The sequence below is a fragment of the Netta rufina genome (assembly GCF_964035555.1).
Source record: "Netta rufina genome assembly, chromosome: 2".
Taxonomy (NCBI): domain Eukaryota; kingdom Metazoa; phylum Chordata; class Aves; order Anseriformes; family Anatidae; genus Netta; species Netta rufina.
The window spans coordinates 134,783,264-134,810,313 of record NC_140124.1 but is presented as its reverse complement, the minus strand read 5'-3'; the positions used below and the strand labels follow the sequence as shown (position 1 = coordinate 134,810,313).

Here is a 27,050-nt window from a genome sequence, read left to right as displayed (position 1 = left end):
TTTTACGCCAGGAATTTTAGAGGACACGAGAGCTCTGGAGTGCATAATTCAGGCTAGCTTCAGGAGAGCAGTGCAAAGGTAATAATTACACTGTTAACTTCTGGGGTTTCTGGCCCTGTCCTGAGATCCAAGTGCCCAGAAGCTGCAAGAACTGTTAGTCAGATGTTAGCCCTGAGTATATGGTAGATGCTGATGACAGAAATAGATGCAGAAGAAAGAGTTAAAGCTTCTCTTTATTTTTTTCCTTTCCTGCCCTCCCTACCCCAAATGCTGGGCAGAGGTTTAGAAATATTTGTGCAAGGATAAGGGAAAGGAGCGGTCTGAGGGGTTCAGGTATGGTGAGGGTAGGAAGAAGAAAGTGTAAAGGTGATGGTGAAACGAGAAAAAAACTGAATGAAATGGGAAAGCTATTTGAAAATTAAATTAAATGATCTTAAAATAATTCTCAGTGTCTGGAGAGAATATGTCCAAGCATAGTAGCTTCCAGGTAAAGTTTTTCTGCAACTTTTGGCCCTCAATTCTTCACCATCCTCAGCCCTCTTCGTAACGAGTAATGCCTGAGCCCCTTAATTTGGGAGCTTACCCACGAAACAGCTGTCACCACGGGAGACCTTTGGAGCCGAAAACTTTTCTCAGCCACCCTTTGCTGCAGCCAGCCCTCCGGGCGGATCGGATGGCTTGGCACCACCTCGCTGGTGTGTCAGCGCAGAAGGCTGTGCGATGACCTCATGGAACTTGTGCAGCCCTCGCTACCTACAGACCCTCTCAAGTCCTCTTCTGCAGCTGCCAAATCCCATTTGCACGAGTGAGCAACTGCCTCGGTGCTTGCCAAATGTTTCTGCTGCCAGTACGCCCCAATATATTCAGAGACGTGTAACGCAGCCGGAGCTGCTCAATCCTCTTACGGTTTCTCATAAGCACGGGGGTATCAGGGTTTCACTTCAGATTTGGGATCAAATCTTGCAGTTGTTCTCTTCTTCTTAAGATTCTCCGGCTTCTACGGACTGCAAATGCCAAACCCAGGCCTACCCAGAGCTGGTGTGCTTACACATTAAATAAAAGAAAAGTAGATCTCTTTTAGACTTACTCTGAAGCTACTCGTCTGTGGGCAGAGCACCCTTGCAGAGTTCAGCAGCCCTTTACTGACTTAATATTATTTGCATTTAAAGGTCCCAGCCTGGACCAGTGCAATTCACTTCATTAATAAGTCTGCTCCAAACTTCAACTTTCATGACATTCTTTTTTAGGGTCTCCTCCTTAATTATCTCTCTGTGTGTGTACCCTGTAGAGATCATCCCCCCTTTTTTTTTCTTCAAAAATAAAAGCTTGTCATGGGGATATTCTTCCTCAGCATGTTTGACAAAGGATCCTTCTCCCTCTTCTCTCCCCAGTTATTCCATAATTTTCAACTGCAAAGCCCTGGACTTACCTATTACCTGTAGTTTCGAGCCTTATTTCCCAACTATTTAAGTTCTGCAACCTTAGCAAGGGCCTGTTGCTCAGTCCTTGAGTAACTGTGATGGTTTTCCATTCTCTAGATATTCCGATCTACTCTCACAGCTCCCATTTTTCACGAATTTCCAAAGACGAAGATTTCATCCACTTGAAAACTGGGGTTTTAGATGCTAACGTTTAAACTGGGAAGCATCAGGCTTCTTGAAAAGAAGGAACTAAGGAAATGTGGGAAAAAAGTTGCTTTGAGTGCTAATATCAGCACGGGGCAGGGGCAGAAGCACAAAAAAGCTGGGGGACAACAGTTTTTTTTTTTCAGCTGTCTCATTGCTACACCTTTGGTAGCTGAGAGAAGTCTTCACGTGATGCTAATACGCAGCCTTCTCACCTCCTGTGATTCCTCACCCGAGTACTGACATGACCTTAGGCTGATGAGCAGAACTATTTAAAAACAACAACAACAACAAAAAAAAGAAATAGGGGAAAAAAATATCTTGTTTGGCAGCCGGCTGCGTTTTTTACAAGGGTTCTTTTACACTCCGGCAGAACAATATGTAATTCAGACTGCTTCCTTCGGGCGCTGGCTCGAAAGAAATCATCGTGGGAAGGGTCCCGAGCCTGGGCCCTGGTTCTGTGGCAGGCCTGGAGCAGCCGTGCCGAGGGCTCCCCTTCTTTCCTTGGGGTTTTTGGGGTTCCTCTGCCCGATGGTGGACATCTGCTGGGTGCTTGTGGGGAGGAGCCTTCACTCACACAGCCTGGCCCTGAGTTTTGTCACTAAAAGCCAAGAGATTGGGGCCTGCACAGCTCCTTAAACATCTGAGGGTGGGCTCTTCTCTGGCTTCTTGATTCCTATACTCCCAGAAGCCTAAAATACATGAGGCATATTCCTTTTATTTCATTTTATTTTATTTAACCGCTAGTACCCCACTCTGTAGTAATATTAAGAGCGAAATGTGGGGAAATAGGGAAGGATTAGGTGTTTAAAAGTAGTGGTTTTCACGCAGTGCTTCTAACCACAGCAGTATTTTGTTTCTCAGACTCTCCCGAAACGGGCTTCAGCCCATAAAATGCTTTATTTAAGCTTGGCTTGAAAGCAGCTCCAGCAAAGCGGACCGGTCACAGTTTTGTGAGGTGGTGTGGGCAAGCCAAGCCTCGGGAAGTTGTTCCAAACACGCTTGTTGTTGTAAACGCTGGCTGCTTTTTCACGGTGAAAGTCTCCTTTTCGTTTAGTTTCAGGCTTTTTGTTTTGATTGCGGCTCGCGTCTGCTCGGGGATTTTTCCCCTTCGAGCAAGCAAGTTTATACCTAGATCCTTATTGCCTGCAGATAGATATTTCAAGCTATAATTAGATTTCTCTTGCCTTCACCCCCCCCTCCTAGGCTCCCTTCTTGTCAAGGCTGAACATGTTAAGCCGGAGAGGCTGTTTGCCACCACCTCAGCTTGTGTTTCTTTCCACCCTCTGGCCTCTTGCAGCGACGTCCGCGGTTCTTCAAACTCAGCTGTTGCTTTTCGTGGTGCTGAGCACCTTCCCTTCCACCTGCAGCTTCCTCTGCTTTGTTCATTTTGTTAAATTTCAAACCTCGCCTGCGTTTTCTGTGCTCAGGCCTGGCTCAAGGTGATGCGCTTGGCAGCAGGCAACTGGGAGGCACCGACACAGCACGCACGTTGTGCCCCTAAAAGCCAGGTTTTCACCCCAAAGGAGTGCCTGCAAGCATCACCATGCAGGTAGCATGTTTCCCCCAGCTTTCACTCACGATGGCAGGCCCAGAAATTTGGGACAGAGCCATCTCGTGAGGCAGGTCAGGCCGTTTCGCCGCCACCACAGCGATGCCACACGCCCCGAGAGGCAGGCATGTTCCAGCAGGGCACAGCTGCGGGCTGCAGCCAGGAGAAAAAGCCGGATAAAAAGCCCTTTCAGCCCTCACGCCGCCGCCTTTGGGGCGTGTTTTTTTTTATTTTTATCATCATTTCACCAGGATCTGGGTGGGTTTTTTTTTTGCTCGCTTTCTCCCTCCGCCGCCACACGCCGGGCCGCGAGCGGCGGCTGCCGCTTTAAGAAGGCTCTGTGGAGGTAGCGGGAGCAGGCTGGCAAAATGCAGGAGAAGCTTAGCTTTGCTGGAAGGCCGAGTGTAACCTAACCAGCTGGAGGATATGCTGGAGCTGATTGACAGCAGGACCAGCATTATGCAAATACCGCCAGAGAGAGAGAGAGAGAGAGAGAGAGAGCGCGGCGGCCGGCCGGGGGCTCTCTGAGGGAGCTCCCTACACACGCCGCGCTTATCTGCCCGCTCGGTGTAACACTCAATAAATCTCCCCCCCAAAAAAAACAATTGTTGCTTTTTTTTTTTTTTTTCTTCTCTTTTTTTTTTCTCCTCTCCCTTTTTTCGGCCGCCCGTTGCGTGCGAAATCCCGAGTGCGGTTTCAGTTTGCGCGATGTGCGAGAGAGCGAGGGAGATGTGTCAGAGCTTGTTACTCCGGCTAAATTAGGTAATTTTTAGCCGGGTAACGTGCTAATCTTTAAACCTTTATGTCTTTAAATCCTGCGTGTGCCTGGGCTCTTCATACAAAAGTGTATTTTGCTTGTTTCTTCTCGTCTTCTTCAGTCTGAAGCCTTATGTAGGTCAGGCTTGGCTTAAGCAGATTTCCTGAACCTGCGTCAGCTTAAGCTGAAGGAATTTTAATAAACCCTCCCTTGTAGGCGTGGGCCTAAATGAGACTAGCCTAGTTAAGCCTGATCTTTTTCTGTTTGTGAAAAAGAGCTGAGCAGAGCTAGGGACTGCATGGTGGCTTGGGGACCGGCTCCCTTCATTCCCAGCTCACAATGGTGGGGAAGGCCAGATCTTCCAATTTCACCTTATCCGAAAAGCTCGATTTGCTAAAGCTGGTGAAGCCCTACGTTAAAATTCTCGAGGAGCACACCAACAAGCATTCGGTCATAGTGGAGAAAAACAAATGCTGGGATATCATAGCTGATAACTACAACGCCATCGGAGTAGACCGCCCGCCTCGTACCGCACAGGGCCTGCGCACGCTGTACAAGAGGCTCAAAGAATACGCCAAGCAGGAGCTGCTGCAGCAAAAGGAGACCCCCTCCGACTGTAAAAGCAGCATTTCCGAGCCAACCAAGAAAGTTGTGGAGATGATTCCACAGATTTCCAATGTGTGTTTAAGAGACAGGAGCGGTGTACAAAGGTGAGAGATTTTTTTTTTTTTTTTTTTTTTCATTCCCCTCCCTCCTCCTCCTGGTTTTGTTACTGAATGGTGAAAATGATGGCGCCTCCTGTCTGCTCTGCGACGCGTTGCTCGTGGGCAGTGTCCTGAAGGAAGCGGTCGTGAGAGGAAAAAGCCCCAAACTGGGAACAATGCCTAAATGATATTGCTTTTGTTTTATGGCAAGCTCGCTGGTGACTTAGCACTGCATTCATTTTTCAGCTCTTTCAAAGCCTGCTTCAGCCTTTGTCATACTCTGGAAAGTGAGGGTTAAGGGAGAATCAAAGGGAAAGAGTAGCTCCAACCTCTACCCCTCCCCTACCTTTTAATAGGCAGATTATTCAAACATTGGCAAAGTGATGGCTATTCTCCTCCATTTAAGGTAACACTGCAGTCATTTTGCAACATATGGCACTATTAGCAGTTTAGAGCAGATTTTTAACAAAGTTACTTCACAGAGCTGAGGAACCTCGTTCCCAGAGCTTTCTCCTCTCCTTCACTCTGCTGTCTGCGTATTACGTTTGAACTGATCCCAACCCTTTAAAAAAAAATGGACTGCCAGCACCACGGTGCCTTTGTGAGTTTTTTTTTAAAACACTTTTATTGCATCGAGGGTGATTTTCTGAAACTGGAGCAAAGCTCATTGCAGGCTAAACTCCATGCAGCCCTGCATCGTAGGGTAGGTGGTTTAAATGCACACAGAGAGAAACCGAGAGGTGCAGCTATAGAAGTTTTCTCTTTTTTTTTTTGTAGTTTTTTTTTTTTTTTCTGCACTGCTCAGTAAAGTGAGACACACTGTCTAGGTTTGAGCCAGACATAATACAGGCAGGCAGCGTGCAGGCTTGCTCCCACAGCTGGCTAATGCCCCTCATATCTGACTCGCAACACTCTGCTGGTTCTGTATTGGTCCTCGAGGGATCAAAAAACGCCCGGGTCAGGGCTTGGTTCCTCCCGATACAAAAAGCAAGGTAGGGAGGAGGGGGGAAAAAAAGCCAAATAACTCTCAGAAATCCTGAGAAAGCTCTGATTTTTTTTCCTCCCCCCTCTTTTTCACCAACGGATTAATGGGAAGTGAACTTTCCATATTTTAATCGGCCACGCTGCTCCTTGGTGCAACAGCCAAAGGCTCTGCGGAGGGCTGGCGTGCGCGCACAGGGCGAATTGGATCCGTGGTGCCACTGGTTGAACTGAATGGTAGCAATTGTCTAAATCCCAACGTGCCAGATGCTCTAAAAATATGCTGCTGCGGGTCCCCGGCGTAAAGAAGTCTGAAGCAACTGGGCTGTGCTGCTGCTGCTCCTGGTGAATGCCCCTGGAGGAACGGTCCCAAAGAATTCCCTGGAACAAAACGAGGCTTTTAATTGCGCTAATAAAGGTTGCAGTGTCTTGGCTACCAACTTTTGTAAGGAGGAAGGGGGAGAAAAAAAACCACAACAGTGTGAGAACTTGGGTTTGCAGATCGGCTTATGAAAAGCGGTGACGCTTTTCATGAATGATTAAGAGCTAATGATCTCCGTAGTTTGTCTCCTATAATTTAGGCTTTTTTTTTTGCAGGCTTTTATGGCTCTGGGAACGTTGACTTGATTGCTGCTTACCCAAAATGGTTGTTCTAGGAACAGCCAATGCACTGTGTGTCGAAGGGAAGGATTATCATTTAAATATATATTTTTTTCTGCCTAATTACATCATTATTTGATAGTTCTAATTTTAACTCCGAGTTGCGTTTCCCCCTGATTTTGAAAACCCTGCGCTGGGTTTTAACTCGCTAGGATACGGCTTAGCTTTTGGGGAAGGAAATGCAACTTCTAATGAATCCAAATTCTTAATTGCACCTTTAAGCAATTTCTAGCTCACGGTGATTAAACAAAACCTAGCGAATCATGGGTGCCTCCAGGGTTTGAAATACCATCCCCCAGTTGTGGTAACTGTTGTTTGTCTTTCTTTCAGCCAAGTTGTCAGAAACAACATTAGTAACCACCGTGCAGGCGCTCCTTTTGTTTCCCAACTCCTTCTTTCTCTCTTCCCCCTCTAATTGTTTTCCTCTTAGGAGGCTGACACCGAAAGGGGAGGAAAAAAAGCCCCGTCTGAGCTACCTGGAGGTTTGCTAATGGTCAAGTTTCGGGTGAAATACACCGCAGGAGGTGAAATTGGCAGTGTTTGGAGGCTGTTAGGCTAAATCGGAGCTGTTTTTTCTTTCTGTTCAACCTCTCTCACTTTCTCTTTCTGCTCTCCCTCTCCGTTTCCTCCTGTCACAATGACCTGCTTCTCCTGCTAGCTGTTTCCATCGTCTGCAGGCGAGACGCTGGCCGGGAGCCAGCAACCCTGAGCGAGGCTGAGCTGGTGGAGAGGGGGAAACCCAGCGCTGCAGCCAGCCCCGGGGAGGCACAGAGGGGCAGAAAATAATAAAATAACTCCTGATGCTCAAGGAAAAGGAGGGAAAGGCATGTGAGAAAGAGGTGCCTGGAAGAAGGCGAAGCTTTGTGGCATGAGGAAGAGGGAGTAAGGTGGTATAATCGATACTTCACAGGCAGCTCAGGTGGCAGTGGACAGAATTGAGATTATCCCAGTGTTTCCTTGGGGATAAATGGAAGTTCTGCTTCCAAAAGCCTCCTTCAGATGGACTTTTTCTTCCTGAAAGCTTTTTTTTTTAATAGTTTGGGTGATTGGCAGAAGTAATTTTTGTGAAATACATTTCTCGGACCCTGTTGCTCGTTCTTACAAATGACTATTTCGAAGTTTCCACGCTTTCATTCTAGAAATTGCACTTGCATCTGAGTAGATGATGTGCTAGTTCAGGGTCCCTTGGAAATTGCACCCATGGCTGCTTATTTCTCTTGAACCGAGAGTTTTGCAGGCCATGGGGGATGCAGAGGAGAAAATGCTCTCTTTTGGTGTCTGCCTAAGGAGTTTGTGCACTTCCACAAGAAGTAGGATGTAGAAATTAAATTCCTCCTGTACTTCTGGGAACGTGAACCCACGCCTGCTGCTCACGGGCAGTGTTTTAATAATCAGTGTTCCTCAAATTGCGGCTTGTAGAGCTCAGAAGGAGGTTTTAAAAAGAAAGTGCAAACACAGCCACACACCCTGCCCCTTTAATAGGCAGCAGCTCAGGTCCTCCAGGGCTGGGGAGCATCTGGGGATGTTTTGCTCATCGTGGATCCCCTCGCTGCCTTGAGCTGCTAGCAGCAGCTCAGTTATTCATGGGCTGGGGACCGTCTCCTGTCTCCCGTACTGTAAAATAGTTCAAGAAGCTGATCTGGCTTTAAAAAAAAAGTATTGCCTCAATCAGGGAGCGATGTGCAGAGCTCTGGGGTTTCAAACAAGTGGTGGAGAAGTCGGCAGGCACAGCTGGGGCCGCTATTAGCATCAAAGCCAGCGTAATGTCAGATCGTGACTGGAGGTGCTGCTGACTCAGGGCTCCGCACAAAGGCAGATGAGTCAGGTGGGTGTTGCACTCCAGAAAAGGGGGAAAAATGCAGCGCGGAGCTGTTCTGAGTGGCAACGTCTCCACGTCTCCTCTCGAAGCTTGAGAGAAATCGTGAGATCACTGCTTCGTAGGGAAGGAGCGAGGATTAGCTGGATTCCCTAATCTGTGGGGCAGGGTCATCATCTGGGCTGTGGTTTCTTCCCCCCAGGCGCTTTGTGTAATTTTATGCAGCGGTTGTTTTACATGGAAAAAGGCACACAAAACAAACAGCGAGGTGCGTGAGTCACAAACGGGGAACGCATTGGGACAGGACGAGATGAGTAAGTTCGGGAGATGGAAACGTTTCTGCCATAGCCCGCTCAGTCTGAGGCTATGCCCTTTTAAAATCACTTTCTCGATTATATAAACCATTTCCTCTATCACTGACATCAACTTCTACTTCTTTTTGTTCTCATTTATCACTATCATTTATCACTAATGCATGTTTAGCCTGTTGCAGAGGAAGGGCCAACCAGGATTGTTCTTTCTAGGCTACACCTTGTAGTAGCAGTAGCATCTGCGTAAGACAAAGCCATATACATGTGTTGGAAAGAAGGAGGGCTGCACACGGTGTTCATGTAATGAAGCAGAGTTTCAGCTGTAGCTAGCAAACACTAGGATTTCAAATGAAGCTTTGGTTACTTACATTTGTGTCTTTTTAAAATAGTTTTTGCTGGGTGATTTACATCTGATTTTGTGTGTTCTAGCGCTAGTATCGATAAAGAAACAATTGCTGGTACCAGTTCACCACAGGCAATGTTGGATCACCATCCTGCGACAGTCATGATGGAGTTGCAGTCGGAAGAGGATGTCAAACCCCCTCCTTCGTTGATTATAGACTCGCAGCAAAGTGAGAACCTAGAACACGAGGAAGAACACCAGCTGGTGCATATCATGGAGAGGTCTCCTTCGACGTCGGTGTCTTCGGTTGACATGAGAGTTATGATGTCTCCCTCTCCCGTACCCAGAAGAGATGAGTTTTTTAGGCTTGAGGTCGGAGAACGCTTTAGACCGATGTGTGGGTCTGACCCGCAGATGCTGCAAATGCTGAAAGAAGAGCATCAGATCATATTAGAAAATCAAAGAAAGATTGGGCTGTATGTCCAAGAAAAAAGGGATGGTTTGAAAAGGAAGCAGCAGCTGGAGGAAGAACTGTTGCGAACAAAAATCAAAGTGGAGAAGCTGAAGGCAATACGATTACGCCGTGATCTGCCAGAATACAGCAGTATCTAAATATTTTATTACTCCTGTCATATCCCTTGAAATACTTAATAATAAATACTTTCACCCTAGCAAAGTTGTTCCTTACGTTAATATGGATGGATCCAAATGTGGTCTTGAAAGATGAGGGCATATTTCCCATGTTGTTGTTTATGTACCGTAATAAAAATACCTTGTATGGGTTTGAGTGCACCACCACTTCTGGTCTGAAGTATAATCAAATCCCGTAGATTTAAGTTATTAGGATGATAAAAAATGATAAATTTCTTCAAGAAATCGCCTATCCTTCCTAATCTTAATGAAGTTGCAGGTTCTTAAATACAGATAAAAAGGAGGAGTAAGAGGCGATGCTTAACTATGCTCTTCTTTTCAAGTTGGTAAATCTTATGACAGTGGTGAAATTTTGCTGGCATATCAGCATGGAAAACAAAATTACTGGATTGTTATATTTTTTTAATGTTCAGTAGTGTTTAAAAGAGTTAACACTTTTTATTGTTTTCAGTGGGTGAGCGTTTCCATAGGGAATTATCCAAATAGAGGCAGTGAAGGCAATACTTCATCGTTAAAACTGCATGTGTGCGTAATTTGTGTGTACAGTTACCATGAGCCTATATTCAGTTAGAGTAATTATACTGGTGATCAGCCACAGAAATGTCTAATTTGCTCATTTGCATGCATAATTACTACTGTGCATGTGCAACCGAGACAGTTGCAGGTGCCTTTGATTGATATCTAGATGACTATAAGCTACCAAAATGAAATAGTTGCTGTGTGTAAGTAATGTGACTTGAAGTCAACAGAAGATTCTTTGTTATTCCGCGTACCTTTTATAACTGCTGTTGTTCTGGTCTTTTGATTAGTTTCAAATAAAAAGCCCAAAATGAGAAAGAAATTGATTCTTCTGTCTGTCCTAGCAGCAGCGCTTTCCTCTGCAGTTACGATCAACACTAATAACTGGAAAACAAAACAAAACAAAAAAAACAACCCACAACAACTGGAAAGCGTAAGTCCCGGCCAATTTGTCCGTAATTCTTGGTCTTCTGCTTGTTATGAATAGATCCACACCTGCCTTAGAGCTCCGGCTCCTTTTTCCATGTAACAATACTTTGTTCTTCCTCTAACTTCTTGCGTAGGAAAAGGAAAGGAAGCACAGAATCGAGGAAAAAGAGAACAAAGGAGGAGCAATTCCACCCTGGTCTCCTATCTCAGAGGGCCCCAACAACAGAAAGAACAAAAGCAATAGGAAGGAGAATTTTTTTTTTCCCGTGTCTGCTTGTTACTGTCTTTTCTGTCACTGTTTTTTCCCCAAATTTGCTTCTTTCTCCATTCCCACAGAACCTCAGCATGTATGGGGCACTGGTCTGCACCAGCAGACTCTTTAAATGCGGTAAGCCTTGCTTCTTCTTGCCAGTCCTCTGGGTGAATCAGGTTGCCTTTGTAACCACGGGGATAAATGCTTATTAAAAACTGAAGGCTGGAAGCACGTGAGTTTAGCTGAGGGACCAGTCGAGCTTAAAGCATCGTAGTTAAAATTTTATGACAGCGATGAGAGAAATTCATCTCGACTGTCAGTGCCCAGGACACCTTTATCAGGCTGTAGGTTGGGAGGGTAGAGGAAATAATTCTTTGGTTTACAGTCCAAGGAAAAATACAGTCAATGAAAACAGATCTCAGCAATATGGAATCGCCCCCTACTCGTCTTCTTCCAGTGGTATTGTAGAGAAAAGAGCTTTTCAAGCACTTGTTCTTTTGGGAACATTTGCCTGCGCTGATGATGACAGTGTCTGAACGAGTGGCCTTGGTTTCTGTTCAGACCTTGCCTTTCTTCTGTCTTTTTTGCGGTTCAAGGACATTGATCTCTTTTTATATAGCCAGGAACACTTCAACGAGATGCGCTCTTCCCTGAGTTTACAAGAGTCAAAGTCTTGGCTTCGATAAATAAATACAGATTTTATTTGTTCTGCCTTGCTGTCTGAAATGTGGCTGCTCAGAAACTGGGTAACAGCACAAAATTCGCTGCACTCATAACTTGGAGAGACCTGCTTTTATCCTTTCAGTTGAAAATCAGAATTCTGTTTTCCAGTTTCAAGGAATTCCAGTTTGTTTTTTCTGTCCTTAGATACTACACAAATGGATTTTTACTAGCCCAGAAGATAATTCCCAGCTGGCTTATTGTCTTGCAGTGGTTTTGAATTATTGCTAGCCTTCATTTGGCCACTAAAATGCTCTGCGGAGATTTTCAAATATTTTCTCTTGAATTCTCCATTCTCCTTGAGCTACATCAGGAGGTGACCTCCAGGGCCTCTGTTGGCCTCTGTTTTATTTCGAGGACTAGAAGCAGAGGAATTTCCAATCTTCAAACGCGTGTAGTCCTTCCTGAACTGAAAGGCGAAGCAGGTACAAAGCTCAGACTCTGGGTAGAGCAAACTGCCCGATATAGTCCTGATATTGAAGGGGGAAGGATGCAAATGTGTAGCTTGTTTCTTTACTTGCGACATGACATTTATCTTCTTTCACTACAGATATATTTCTTCTGTCAGTGACATCAGTGCAGCCTGGTGCTGCCTATGTTCTGCCTGTCCGTGCTGGCGGATCTTTCTCACCCCACATCTGCTTTTCAGTGTCAGGTTTACATCAGACTTCTCACTTCTCGGTGCCTGGTCTCCTTTTTTTTTCTCCATGTATTCCTACTGTGGGTACACGCACACACAGCTGTGGCTAGTCCTTCTGGACCTTCAACTACAACAAATTTTTACCGTTCCAGTTTCATTAGCGTGTGTGAAAGCAGCAGCGGCAGCAAGCCCTTCACTCCTTCACCCCCACCCTAATCCTGTTCCCTTCACCGTGCCTGGTGCTGCCATTCCCTGTCTGCGTGTTTACAGTGTACTGTGTACAAGCAGAGTAATTTTAGGTAAGGGCAAATTTCTACCATATGTTCACGTCCTCCTACTAAGATAACTGAAATAAACAGGCTGGAGCAGTGTTTTAATTCCCGATTTCATTTTAGGATTAGAGTAAAAAAACTAGAACTTTGATAACTTTGTGATCATTGTGATAACATCTTGCATAACTTCATTGATGTGAGTAACTCTCTAATTATTGGTCTCTACTTTTGTCACCTGTTCCCTAACTATCTTTTCCTTTTTCTGCCCATAAGCTCTCAACTTCTGTCATCATCTTGTTGGCTGTGTTTGCCTCCTGTCAGAATTATCAGGTAAAAATGGTGGATGAGCGACCTACTCCAAGACCAGGAAGTCTTCCAAATATTACTTACTAATCTTGCTTGTCGTACTCCTTTTCTAGCATCCTTCTCCTCACTACTTTCGAACGCTTTCTATCCTTTATGTTTCCACCTATTTTCTTGCTTGGGACTTTTTTCCTCAGGGAATGAAAAGGCGTAAACCAGAGCCTACGCACTTCGCATCCCGTGGATTGCCAACAGGCCAAGCCGTAGCCGTGCTTCTCATTATCAAAGAATTGCTCCTAAGTGGTGAATTCTGATGCTCAGGTTTGCTGGAGAAGCCGTCTCTTCACAGTTCCCACATAAAACATTTTCACAAGACGATTGAATCTTGTGTTGACAAAGTTCACGGTATTGCCCAAGGGTAGAGAGAGAGATTGGAAAAATAATTAGTTTTTTGTTTTTCCCCGTTTTCTTGAAAATTATTTTTGCTCCAAATTGCATTATAGAAAGGATAAACCTAACAGAACTCTCCATACATTTAGCCCAGGACATTCAGACTTTAAATCACGGTGTTTTAAAGAGTTTTAAGATGAAAATCTTGCTTCTGAAACCTACAGTTCAAGTAGTTGAAAACCTCGGTTGCGATCTGTGCGTAAGCAGGGATGGATGAGGGATGGGGAACCCATTGGGACGCACAGCAGCCTGCAAGCACTGCCATTCTCCGGTGTCCTTGCGTTTCCCAAGTGCTGTGGGATTGCACACCACTTTACCCTACTGATCACACGGTGATTTGTTGATGTACCCAAACATTTGAGTGAGCACAGCACGTTGTCAGACTGGATTACTCAGACGAGAGAAATATTGTACGATTCTCTTTGCATACTCCATCAGCAGTTGTTCTGTGTTATTTGCTCTTTAGGAAACATGCAGACTTGAAAACCGTACTTCATTTTTTCAATCGTAAGTATGTGAGCAGAATTAAAAACACTAATTTATTTTTTCCTGACCGTTTCTTGCTGATTCTCATCTGTAGTTAGCATGATCACAATAACAAGCATAATTTAACATAAATACAGCCAAAAAAACCAATTTATCTGGATTCTGGTTCCCCTCCGTATGCTGTTGATGCCAAGGCCTGGTTTGGTTAAGTTTCAGTCATTTTGTTTACAGCACTCTGCGAGTTGCCTTTTGCTCACTTCGCATGGCTTTGTGTGATCCTTGTCTGGATTGGTACTGCTGCCTCAAAACACGCCTGCTTCTAAAGTTCAGAGCTTTGTGCGCTGGAAATAAGTAAGTTTATAAATTGCCAGTTCCACTTCAGATTCAATTTAACAGAGAAACAAGAGGACAAAACCTTTAGCTAGCTTTGGGGAGGGGGCAGGAGGGAGTTTGTACTTTTCCTAGTTAGTTACTGCAACATGATGTTTCCTCTGCCTTACATACAGATAAGATCTGTTGCAGTAATCTCAGGCTGTGCCTGTTACTAATCACTGAAGGTATCGTATGAAAGAAAGCAATTTATCATAACTCCACAGCAGTTTGCAGGTAAATTTCGCTTAGCCCACTTGTTGCTACTGTTAATACGATTCTGTGCGGACTCTGGGAACATTTCGGGACGCTCTGTATCAGAAACACAATTAAAATTGGGCACACCATATATCCCAAATACATACATCCATATGGACATTGGAATAAAGTTGGATGTTAGAATTAAAATACGGCGTATCATATTATGGCCCTGACTTTGGGTTGCATGTGTAAGCCAAAAAAATGTATATTTTTTCCTTTGTAGTGCTCTGGTTTCTCTGTGCTTTTGCAAAAGTCCTCGACGCTTGGCATCGAGATGGTCTTTGGTCACTGCTACAAAAGCTGTCTCACATTTGGCTACTTCATAACTCATTGGCAGGCACAGAATGTGCAGTCTGTTTGCAGTAAGTTTGTTACACTTCTGTTATCATCCCTAATAACTGAATTTTAGGGAGAATCTGTCCAAACTGGGCACATCGAGTTGCTGAGAGCTGCATGGTGATTTCTTCGCTGGGCACTCGTTAAAGGAAAGCAAGACAATTTGTCTCTGGGCTTGCCACTGGCACGCCTGGTGGCCTCAGTGAGGAAGCCACTTGGTTTAGCTCCAGAAGGGATGGTGTGACAGCACAGATCTCGAGCACTTGCCCTGCTTTCAGGACAGTTTCAAAGGTATTGAACTACACAGCCTAGCAGCTAATGGCTCAGCTCTTCTGTGGGAAGTTCAAGACCAGCAATAACCTGGAAAATATAGTCTGTAGTGGGGTGGTTCAGAGTGCTGAGCGTCGTGCACGCAGAGGAGGGCTGAATTAAGCTTGCTTAGGGAATTCAGCCATTGTTGTTTGTTATAATTATTTCTGATAGATAAAATTGGTTCCTTTCATATCTCATCCTTTCCTGATGAGTGTGCACCTGTACCTATACAGACACACATACCCAATAGATCTACTTATGGCAGCTGGATAAGAACTAATGTCGTGTGTGCTGCAGAAGCTGGTTGAACACCTTCCAGGTGACATCAAGGGATGTTCCCCAGTCCCTTGGGAACAAGAAGAGGACCCGGTGTGTGTGGAGGAAAGCTGCCACATCTCCATGGCTTTCAGTGTTTCCTAAGTACTCAGTTCAGGACTAAACCCAGGCAGGCTTGACACAAAGTAGGCTCTGCCAAAGGTGTCCTGACTTTATGGCTCTTATGGAATAATGTTATTAATTTATTAATTTATTGATTTGCGTTGGAATTTCTGTGCAGTGTAAACCAGGTTCAATTTTCTTCTGTCTAGAAGCAGCAAAAGCAGCCCAGTAAGCACCCCATACCTGCACAAGGGTAAAATTCTCCTCTTCCCTCCTCTCTCATCTGCCGCGTTAGTTTTGCTTTTCTTGCGAGAACTACAGCTAAAGCCCTAGGTTTTTATGCCTTGGCCATAAATATTACTTTTCTGCCTGGCCTATTGAACGGATTACTTTTATGTAAATCAATGTTATGTAACTTGATTTGGAAAGATTACTCGTTCCCTTTCCAAAGATTTCGTCAGCCACCCTGCAAGTAATCATTGCTGCACAACACATGAAAACTCTCAAAAATATGACTCATCCTTTGTGTGCCTCTTTCCAGGGTAATGTCATAAATTTTAAACAGTCCTGTTTAAATAATTTAGGTAGAAATATGTTGTGTCCCATGCTTATGGCAGAGGGGAAAAGTTCTATTGATTATTTTAAATACTCTTTATTACAATCCAGAGAAATTAAAGATGACTAAAAATTAACAGGCAAAACCAGTACATTAAAATGCTTTACTTTCTAATATGTGCTAAACCAGATGTGAATCTGAAGTATACACAATCTTAATACATCCCTTTCTGCCTGCTCTGTTTCCTACAACATAAAAGTCTTCGGATTTTGTAAGATTTTGTAGATAGCAAAGTTTTATTTCCAATTAAAAAAGAAACAGTAGAAGCAATAGCAAATGTTTAGAGAATGCGAAACTATATCTTGTCAAGGCCCCACGTATGTGTTTAGCTGTGTACCTTCCATTGACATTCAAGCAGAAGAGGATGCATATTTAAATCTCTGCAAGCTGCTTCAGAAATTGGCTGCTTTCTGAGATGGCTCTGATTAACCTGTGATTGTTTAACAGTCTAATAACTGCTTTGCTTCCATCCTTCTTAGTAATTTGGATTTTTCAGTAAATTAAATATTTGGAATTTTTCCACTTTTCCCATTTAGGCTATCATTTATCACAATAACATTCAATATTTACAGAGCCCAAGTACAAATGGTGCTTTCCGATACTACTTTTTGCATTTATTTTTATTTTTTTTTTTGAAGGAAAAGAGCCTTTAATTGACAAATTAATCAAAACAACTTTCAGCGTGGATGGCAACACTAAGAGGAGCAGTAAGCAGTCAACTCGGATGGCATTTGAATGGTTCCAATATTTTATCACGCTGGTCTGGCTTGCTGCGCCGAATGATGCCTGCAGCTTTTCAGAAGCCTCAATGATGCTGCTTTTTCCTTTGATAATGGGACTTGCACGTCTATTTCTGTGGACTTGACAGAAGCTTTCAGCTCAGTTCATTAAATTTTAAAGTGGGAGCTGGAGTCAGTTGGATTTTTAGACAGCTGAGAGGTTTAAGGAGAATAGTTTTCTGCCGTGGAGATATAAAAGTAAAAGCTTTCCTCCCTCCTCTGTAGCTGATACCCTTAAGAGCTAAAAGTTTCATTAAATTGTGATGAGGTTCCTCATTGTTCAACTTAAGTGCATCTATCATCTCTTTTATTGTATACAGAAAGCTCTCATTTGAAAAGAAAATTCAGGCTACAAACGCAGGTACCCAAAAATCTTGCAAATGCACGCAGCCGGTTTCCAGCCCTCTCATGCATTGCGGCGTAGTCACTAATTGCACAATCATGTGGTCTGGATCCGTAGGCTTCCTTGCCGGTATCTGACGTTATCTCAGTGCTTCAGAACACCGTACAGGGACTGGGTGCATGGAGAGCAGCCCCCAGGAGAAGGACCTGGGGGTGTTGGTTGATGAGAAGCTCGACATGAGCCAGCAATGTGTGCCAGCAGCCCAGAAAGCCAACCGTGTCCTGGGCTGCACCAAAAGCAGCGTGGCCAGCAGGGCGAGGGAGGTGATTGTCCCCCTCTGCTCTGCTCTCGTGAGACCCCACCTGGAGCCCTGCGTTCAGCTCTGGGGCCCCAGCACAAGAAGGACAGGGACCTGGCAGAGGGCTGGAACTGGGTGGGCTTTAAGGTCCCTTCCAACCCAAACCATTCTGTCATTCTACAGCTAATGTATTCAGGTTACACCTTCCAGTTGCACCTGCAAGTGTTCAGTGTTACTACAAATGAGATTGATTCTTAATTAGAATCAATCTCATCTAATCTAATCAATCTAATTAAGAATCAATCTGATTTCTGTAAAGACTTACCATTAATGCATATGGCCAGTGGGGCAGATCAACTCTTATTTTGATATTTCCAAACTTTGCTCGACTTCACAACCTTAAAAATAATTTGCTTAAAATAGGCTGTTTTTTGAAAGTGTGTTAGGTTAAGGTAGTTTGGTACCACTGGTTTATAGATATTATTCTTCTGGCTTGTAGAGCAAATTAACATTTCTAAATTAGTCCCTATAATTAAATGTTTTCATTTGTGTAAGACAGACAAGGTTGAAACTCCGATCTTTACCCTTTGAGGTAACAAACCAAATGACTGCACTAGGAGGCTGCTGCATTCAGGGTAGACCATTAATATTGTGGCATGCAGCATTTTGATCAGTGAGTTTTGCACATTTTCTGACAGCAAACAAACTGAAAGACTGAAGATATTTCATACTGAAGAGCAGAAATTACCAAAGGGACTTGGAGCAGAACAGCAAGGTCATCCAAGCTTTAGCTCCTCATTTGTCTACACCAACTTGTCCATTACAAACTGTTTGCATGACTCTGGGTCCTGCACCAGTCCTAAATTCAGAACTGATTTGTCTTGCGTGGTCAAATGGAGCCAGTTCAAAATCTTAATTGCTGCCAGCTCATACGTTGTACCTAAGACTCCCCTTGCTCTCGTCCCCTGGCCCTACCCATATGGAGAGCAATTGCTGAACCTGAGTTTGCAGTGGAAGAGATTAAAAATCATAGTAATTTTATGCTATTTTTTAACCTTGGTAGTCTTAAAAATTGAATTAGGAAAAAAGTGAAACTAGAAGGAGGAGGAAAGTGGAGTGGGCCCTATTTATTGAGGGGTGAATTGTTCTGAGTGCCCTTACATCTTTGTATGGCCATTTCTGTTCTGGACTCACCTGCGTGCCATCTTTTATGCTGCAATGCCCTGTTGTCCTTTGCTGTTTTCTCCCCTGCAGCAAGCTTTTCTTGCTCCCATTCTTGCTCATAAAATCCCAGCTCTCTTTCTGCTACCTGACTCTTATCCTAGACTCCAATCCCAGCCCGCCTCTGCCTCCATCCCCATCCCTCCTTCTAACATAAACTGTTGTCTCCTTATTCTTTTTATTCCCTTACTGCTTTCTAGCCTTTCCTCTGTGCTCAGCTTCCAGGTCTGACTGATAATCTCTTACCAGTCATCATTTTTTTTACTGTTGTAACATCAGCCTGTCTTTCCCATCGTAGCCTCTTTTCAGGCTTCTCCTCCCAAGGAACCCTTCCATGCAGCTGCTCCGTGTCCCCTTTGCCATCTTTTCCTGTTCAGCATCAGGAGGGGAGATGTTGTCTCTGAACGAGAGGGACAAAGAGAAAAATTCCCTGCTGGCAGGCTTGGAGGGGACCCAGCTTTGGTCCAAACAGTGAGAGCTGTGACTACAGGGAAAGCTATTCTCGGCCTCGGTTAGAGCATGTCCACTGTGTAATCCGCAGGAAATTAAGCTGCAGAGAATGTGCAAACTGCATTTATTTCCAAGAGCTTTTAGCTCTCAGGAATGGAAAAAGTTTCACCCGGGCCAAAAGGAAAAAGAAACGCTACCTTCTCCCCACATTTCTAGATTCTTCTCCACAGCATCGAGTTCTTAGAGCTTCTGCAAGGAATAATGGCTTGTTGAGACTCCAACTGCATTCATCTATGCTTTTTGTTCTCATAAAACAGATGTTTGTGATCAGTATTTGATCTTTTTTGGTTTTGTTTAAAAATAAGTTTGAGTGCAAAACAATGTATTTTTCAAAAAAAAAAAATCCTGCTTGAAATACGTCTTTAGATGGATTAATTTTCACATTCAACAAGCTCATCCAACTAGTATGAAATGAAAGAAGAAATAAAAGCAAAACACCTTGCTTTTGCTTTAAAAAAAATAAATCTTAAAACAAAAATGCCCTACAGACTTGGACACTGATGAAATTGTCCAAATTAGGCTTTTCTCTGTCAGGATCTGAAGTCCCTGTAGGTCGTGCCCATAACTGAAATACTGATAGGACTGTGGGCCTCCCCTGGTAATAACACTGGTTGCATTTGGACTGCAATATTGATGTGTGCATTATACATTTATTATACATTTTGTGTTTAAAAGAGGAGTACAAAGCACTGGACTGTAATCCAGCAACTCCGATGTAGTCCCACCTGTCATTCATTCCTGTGGTTGTAGGGCAAGTCAGCTCAACTCTTCATGCTTTATCCTCATAAAAAGTCCTACAGAAGTGCTGTGAGGAGAGTTATTACACATTTTTCCAGTTTCAAGGCACGATAATATGCGTTGACATGTTAGTTTAGTATTAAATTTATCATTAGACTGCAATTGCTTTGCAAACGAAGGATGATGCTATCTCTGCCTCGTATTTCTTCAAATATTCCTGGGAAGCGTTTAGCATACAGGGATTTCATACTGAACACGGCACTTCTGTGTACACCTCAGCTCTCTGAATGTCGTGAAGTGATTTAATTAAGGAATTTTCTGAGGCACAAAGCTGCTCAGCAACCTGACAGACCCACGGCTTTAAACCACCTCTGACCTACTGGGGGCTGCTGCATGGAAAGGAAAGGGGCAGTCTCCTTTCCCTTCCTCATATGGCCCTTGGCTGCTCATGAGATTCATCGATTGGCCTCGCCCTGGCTGCTCAGCACTAAAGCTCACGGGTTTTGGCAGCGGCCCACAGTTAGATGGGGTTAAGCCACCCATTAAACCCCACCTCGGCCTGAGGTGCCCGCGGCCCTGCTCGCTGGAGCCTGACTTCTCCTCACGAGCCTGACTCCTCACTGACAATGCACATGCGCTTTATGTTTTGTGGTCTTTCATAGTACGGCTCTCTCGGTGTTTGGGAGTAGCTGAGCACTTTTCATTGCCGTATTTTCTCCGAACCCTGCTCGAGAGAAACTGGTTAAGCTAGTTTGCCATCGGGACGCTCCCCCCGTCCCCTTTCCTGGATCCCGTCCCGTTTTCTGTAAATCATCACCTCCAGGAAAGCTGCTGGAGCTTTTCCTCACATCAAGCAAGCGATGGTTTTATATCTTGAAACTTAAGCCCTTGCTCTTTCAGCCGGGTGCGTTTCTGTTTGTGGAAGAATTTAAAGCCTCATTACCCACGTTTTTAAGATTCCCGAGCCCTTCCCTCATATCACTTGCTGCGGTTCCTTCATGGTTAAGGAGCTGCACCCAGGCGAGGCAGCAGGCCGTTCGGGAGAGATATGAGCAGGCATGATTTCCTGATCTTTCTCGTTGGTGCGCACATAGTTCCTGTTACTTATTATTTGCAGTCCCAACTGATTAACAGCGGAGCCCGGGATCTCCACCTGCAGTTCAGGATCTCGGCGAAACCAGCTCTGTGTAAGGGCAGCAAGGGTTTTTACCCTAGAAGCCATTGCTCTCCATACCTATATCAAATACTGAACTTGGCTACCGTGCATACCACCCCAGTCTTGTTTTCATTCACGAAAAAATCCTGGCAGTGTATTGACAAAATTTGTTTATTCTGCTATTGCACGGGAATAAATCTTTGATGTCGAAGAGGTGAGCCCAAGTACAAACAAAAATGACAACAGGAGCATATCATAAAGGGAAGGCTGAACACCAGTACCTGATCAGAGTTGGTAGTGAACAGGTTTAGATTTTTTTTCCCAGGGAATTCTGTAGAAGATCAACTTGAAAACATTTCATTATCTTTATATAAAAATGATTAAAGAAAGAAAAATTACACGTTTATCTGAAACTCTACTGTAGTTTTAAGTAAAAGGAGAATACATTATGTAGCATTGAAGCAAATCACTAACAGAAATTTTTATAATCAGAAATTATGATCATCCAGAAGACAAACTGAGGGAAGAAATCTGAGCATTGCGGAGTCTGCTAAGTTTTAGTTTTCCCATAGGAACATGACACTGTTAGATGGGGGATACTGGTAGCCAGTTTGCTGCTCACTGGGGGCAGTTTGCTTTAGAAATCCTTCTCTTCAAAATTCACTGTTATTCAAAAATTCACTAAATTCACTACTGGAATTCACAAAATTCACTGCTGGAAACTGTTGCATGGTATGCTAGCAGTTTCCAGTATTGTTTCTAAATCGTTGTTTATTTTATTATTCTTAACTGAAGTGGGGATTAGAGGAGTTTGAAGAATTGTTCTTGACCTGAAAGTTAATCTGTTGGTGATTCAAATAACACCAAGCAGGACTCCCTGGGCAAAAGAGCAATGACCATAAAACAGATCTCAGGGGTCACCAAACTCATGTGGGAGGTCAGTCAATGCAGGAGATAAGGAGGTGGTCATTTGTTTATGCACGAGCATCCTTCAGGAGGGAAGGAGAAGGTTCTGCGACAAAAGCTCTCATTCTTGCAGTAACTTATGTAAAATCATAAAATGAGGAAAGAAGTAGCAGTTGCTGATTAAAATGTGAGAACCAGTTGGAAAAAGCGAAGAGAAAACAATCCTGTATGTATTTTTTTGGATCAGTTTGCATTTTGAAACTCAGAATAGAATCAAATCAGGCTCGTATTTTTAGCAACGTAGGGGGTTTCTCTCTCTCCTTTGCTCCTCCAAATCTTATTACTTGTGATTACGGAAGATCCAATAGAGCCCTTGTACCTTTTTGCAAAACTGTAAGGATTTATTCTTGCTCTCTGGCTCATTTCCCAGGTTTCATCTGTGCAGAATTCTCTACATTTCAAAAGGAGGTCATCTGGTCTGTTTGCTGATCCTCGTGTGGTGTGCCTGTGCTCAGTAGCTGTTCTGCTACCCCTTGGGGATGGGGGGCACTACAGTTGTCAGCCAGTGCCATGAGAAAAGATCAACATCAAGCACTGTGTTAGCATTAAGTCCTATCCAGACACTAAAACTTACAGACAGCTTTGGGAAGAAAAGTATTCTCAATAAATGTGCATTTTTAATTTAGATAATACTTCTTTAGTATATACTAGTCCAAAAAATTACACTCATTTTTATGTATGTAACTTACTAGCTTTTTGCTATTTTAAGAAAATGTAGACTTGATGTACAAGCAATAAAGTTGCCTCTTTATTTATTGTGAAGGTGCCTGGTATTATTATAAAGTTGCCTCACCATTACTGTGAGCAACTCTTGCTGCTTCTCCTTTAAATACCAGCACGCTTGGAAATTTTGGAAAGGTTAGTCTGTGGCATAAGCGCTTTTTTGTAACAGATTTGTGTAGCGTTGAATCCCAGATGGAATCAAAGGAGCAAACCGATTTAAGCCTTTAACCAGCATGCAAGGGTATTTTAATGAAAATTAGTCTGATTCTCTCTTTGAAGCTGTGCATGTACTGAAAAGGAATGCTACAGATATTCCTTTAGATAATGCTGAGGACTTATCTGCCATTACTTGACTCATGTCAGATTGCAAACTCTGGGAAGCATGCGTTTATTCTTAATCAATATTATAATCAACAGCTGTCTGTTCTATTATGATTTCTTAACCTTATTAACCTAAACATTTTGTATTAGCATTTATATCTGTGATACTTATAATGAGCTAACTGCTGACAAATCTAAATCAGTCTCAACCTGGTAGCATCATTTGAATGGGTGCGAGCTCAAGAGATGATCTGTTTCAATGTTTGCATAATTACTTATTTCTAAAGGCCACGAGGAAAACAGTTGAAGTAATCTTTTGCATTATTACAGTTATAGCTATTTTGCAAGTTTAGGACTAATGGCTTTGGCCTCAGACCTCTTTACTGGTCTCCTTTGCTCCCCTTCTGGTGTCCTGTATTCCCGTCCTTGCTTCCAGAACATTGCCCAGCACCATCTCACCAGGACTTCTCATTTTCTCATATGCTTGTTTCCCTTCTGTTTTCTTCAGCCATTCCTTTTATTCTTTCTACACGCTCCTCATCTGTTATGTCAAGTCAGGAGTTCTCTGATTAATGTACTTTGTCCTTTTTCTCTAAATGTCCTTTTCCTGAAAGTACGTACTTTCCAAAAACAATTTAATGTTTCCTATTTCAGGATGAGTCCTTATGTGCATTTCTATCTCAGTCCAAACTTAACATAAACAGCCCAGGAGAGGAAATATGCCGCTTTGTTTATATAAGATGAAATGCATAGATTGTCCTTGATTTGTTTGAAATGAAAATGACTGTACGCTTCATCAAGAGAGCTTGAGATATTCTTTGGTATTTTATTTCTCTTTTAGATGCAGCGTGTTTGCCAACATCAGGAACGGCAAAGGAAGAAGCAGCACAGGAAGAACCTGACTGCCTTACAAAATATTTCAGTGTTGTGTGGTGTAAGGCATCAAAGAAAAAGCACAAGAAGTGGGAAGGTGATGCTGTTCTTGTGACAAAAGGAAAGTCAGTAATTTTGAAAGATATGGAAGGCAAAGACATTGGAAGAGGTACTGTAGATTTGCGTGTTTGTGTAAGTGAAGAACTGGCTTAAATTTAATGTGCTTTGAATAACAGAGACAAGGTTCTTTAGCTATTTTACAGTTCTCAATACCAAAGTTGAACACCGGATGAAAACACAGTAGTCTTTTTTTTTTTTGTGGTGGTGGGAGATGGAAAGATGGCTTTATGTTTCTTACGTACGAGGCAGATGTATGGGGGAGGCTGGAGCAGGCTGAATAACATTATTCACAAAACCACCAAATGCTAGTCCAAGGAGCGGATATGGAAATGAGCGGTGGTACTAACTCAGCTGAGATGCCAAATGAGGAAGAAGTAGTTGATTTTGGTTGCTCTTATGCTGCATTGAAGGTGTGAGAATTCAGGGAACATATACAGGTAAGGTTCTTGGAGATACTCCCATCAGTAGTATGGTAACTGGGAATGTCTGAGATTGGAGCTGTACTTTTCAGCCAAACAGCTAAAAATATTATCTTTGTCAGAAAGACAAGCAATAGCAACGGTTTCCAGCCAAGCCAAAGTCAACTGTGTAGCAATTTTTAGTCTTGCAGTTTTAGCAGCAGCTGCTGCTGTAAGACACAGTTTGGGTTGTTATCAGAGTTAAAAATAAGACTTGCAAACTATAGGCTGCAGTCAACTTGGAGCAGTATTTTTTTAGCGAAAAAAAAAAAAAAAAGAATTAACTTTGCTAACTGAGCCAAAAATATTTGAGGAGGAAGTAGGATTGGAAAATGTTGCTACAAAACATAATTTGATTAATATTGGGGCCAAGGTGGCTTCTCAGCTCTTTTGTTACAATCATGACATTGTGAACCTTGCTAGGACCAAGCAGTTGCAATTTGCAGGTCAGTCTGTGACTTAGAAATTAATTCAAATTCATTTATAGCAAAGCAATATATGTACAGACTTGCTTGGGTTTGAAAAAGGCAGGGAGAAAGAGAGTAATGCATGGAATGCATCAGCCACCACCCTGTTGTTCTTGTGTTTTTTTCAAGTCCTGTCTTCTTGAATTAGCAGAAAACACAATAGAAAATTGAGTATTCTCATTGTCACCGGTAAAATTTTTTTGTCTGTGTTTGATTGTGTCGGGGAGCACAATGATACCAATGCCATTGGTCTAACTTGCTCCTTTAGAGTTGTTTGCAATGCTCGTGGATTCTAAGAAAACCATAAATTCCCCAGTGTAAGCAGTGGACATTTTAAATTTAAATTAGCAAAGAATAGGTCATAACTACCCTCTCCAGGTACCTCGACTAGAAAGGCACATTCCTTCTCTTATGTCCTGGCATCTTCAGCTCTTTAGTGAAAGCAGATATTTTTCTTTCAAGAATCAAACAAGGAGTATTATGCATTTTTGCATGCATTTAGAGGGAAAGAAAAAGGCCTCCCTTTGCCTTTTGGCTTGACTGTTTTTCAACACTTGCTTAAGCTTTGAAACAGCTCAGTAAATTTCTGCTCTTAAAGGAATTTGCATCCAGATCTTCACCTTCCAACCTTTTTGGAAGGACACATTCCTAGAAATGGGAAACTTTTTTTTTTTTTTTTTTTTTTCAAACAGCTTTGCAAACAGCTCCCAGCATTCTTTCTATGTACTATCTACTGGACACAATGTGTGTAAAACACTGGGGTTTTTGCCTCTTTTACAGGTGAGTGCTTTAACTGTTGGTCATCACAGTCATGCTTTTAATTTTTCTGAGCCAACTAAGACTCTGAGCCCATTTATCCAGAGTGGCACAAATCCAACAATTGGAGTAAAAAAATAAATAAATAAAAAGTGCCTGCTTCTAATTCTGAGAGAGAGGTGTCTTTGACCTCCCTGAGTTAAGAAAATAAATTATAGGTAAGCCTCCCATTTCTTATGTGAGAGTTTTAACAACTAGAACACTGTTTAAAAGAAGGAACCACAAAACTTTCCTACATCTTTATATTAAAAGGAAGTGGAACTACATCTTTATTTTTTAATTAGACTGACCAGTAGCTGCTCTGGTAATAGTTCACCTGACAGAGTCCCTAGGAGGGCAGAGAAAAATGCTTCAGCTTCCTGATAGGTTTTGAAATGAGCAAAGTATTGAGTATAAAATATATATATGAGCAATATATAATATATATGAGCAAAGTATAAATCCTGGCAAAAATCAGAGCATATATTCCCAGTTGTGAAAAGCTACTTTAGAGAACGGTTTTAGAATAAGAATATTTTGTCTAGATCAACAGCAAGAGGGGCTAGTGGTGTTTGTGCTGGGGTACAAAAAGAAGGGAAAAGGACCTAGAATGGTCGTTAGTTTTACACAAGTTTAAAACTAAGGCAAGCTACCATTTTTTATGATATGGTATTGTGATTTTTATAAATTTCCCTTAAACGAGTACTTGACATTCAATAGAACTCAGGGGTGAGGATGGTAGAATGTTTGCTCACATATTCTGGTATCTAATTCTGAACATTACCACTGAAATGTCAAGTCTGTTAAGGAGGAAAAGACTTCATTTGTTCACATGTTTAACAATTCAAATGCTTAAGAATCAAATACCTGTTGACAGTTTTATTTTTCCTTCCTGCTGATGAATACTGATGTTAAGGAAGTATTATTTGCTGTGTTGTCCTAATTCATACATTTTTATATTCTTTTAGGTACTGGATATAAACCTAAAGAGTTAGACAGTCTTGATGAAGGTCAAACACTGATGATTGGAGGAAAAGAAATTGAAGTGATGGGTGTAATTTCAGCAGATGACTTCAGCAGTGGCAGGTGTTTTCAGACTGGAATAGCGACTCATGACACAGTCCCAACTGCTTTACCTCAAGCTACTATGAAACGATTCTGTAAACCGTTCAAAAATGTCTGTCAACCCAATACTAAAGAGAATATTCTCAACAATTCTCAAAGCTGCAAACCTCGCCATGATCCCAATGCTTCAAGTAAGGTTCAAATGTTTAAGGTTATTTAATCATCCTCTGTTTGTCAAAAAAGTTGAGGGTGTAACCAAAATATTCACATTTCCCTATGTATTACTGTAGGGTTTCTGAAGTACAGTAGTCGTGTTTCTATCAGTGCCATGTTAGGATTTTATCACTTTAACAAGTGAAATGCTCTGTGGGTCAGGTTTCTCTTAGTTGTTACAGATGGCTGTAGAAACAGGTTAGAGTGGTTTCTGAGAGGTTTGCCAAGAAGAATGTGTACGTTGATCGGAGAAATAGGCT

General features: G+C 42.8%; 2 protein-coding genes across 3 annotated transcripts in view; both read left to right on the top strand.

The window, feature by feature from the left end:
* The window catches only part of RAD54B (RAD54 homolog B), a 56,190-nt gene that overhangs the window by 10,489 nt on the left and 18,651 nt on the right, over positions 1-27,050 (top strand). The window contains exons 1-3 of one of the 2 annotated variants that reach the window (XM_084283074.1): positions 13,472-13,493; positions 23,641-23,841; positions 26,481-26,768. In XM_084283074.1, coding sequence (XP_084139200.1) covers positions 23,817-23,841; positions 26,481-26,768 — 313 coding nt within the window. In that variant the 5' untranslated portion in view covers positions 13,472-13,493; positions 23,641-23,816. Of the gene's footprint in view, positions 1-13,471; positions 13,494-23,640; positions 23,842-26,480; positions 26,769-27,050 lie in introns of those variants that run through there. The other variant, XM_084283075.1, reaches the window with a different exon arrangement.
* FSBP (fibrinogen silencer binding protein) lies at positions 4,251-10,220 on the top strand. The gene is made up of 2 exons (XM_084283076.1): positions 4,251-4,644; positions 8,836-10,220. Exons 1-2 carry the CDS (start codon positions 4,274-4,276, stop codon positions 9,359-9,361), a joined length of 897 nt encoding a protein of 298 aa, XP_084139202.1. The 5' UTR covers positions 4,251-4,273; the 3' UTR covers positions 9,362-10,220.

Bases quoted from the DNA above. Each gene is read 5' to 3' on its own strand.
- FSBP (XM_084283076.1), top strand. From the start codon at position 4,274: ATGGTGGGGAAGGCCAGATCTTCCAATTTCACCTTATCCGAAAAGCTC. The intron at 4,645-8,835 runs GTGAGAGATTTT...TGTGTGTTCTAG, and splicing joins GACAGGAGCGGTGTACAAAG to CGCTAGTATCGATAAAGAAA.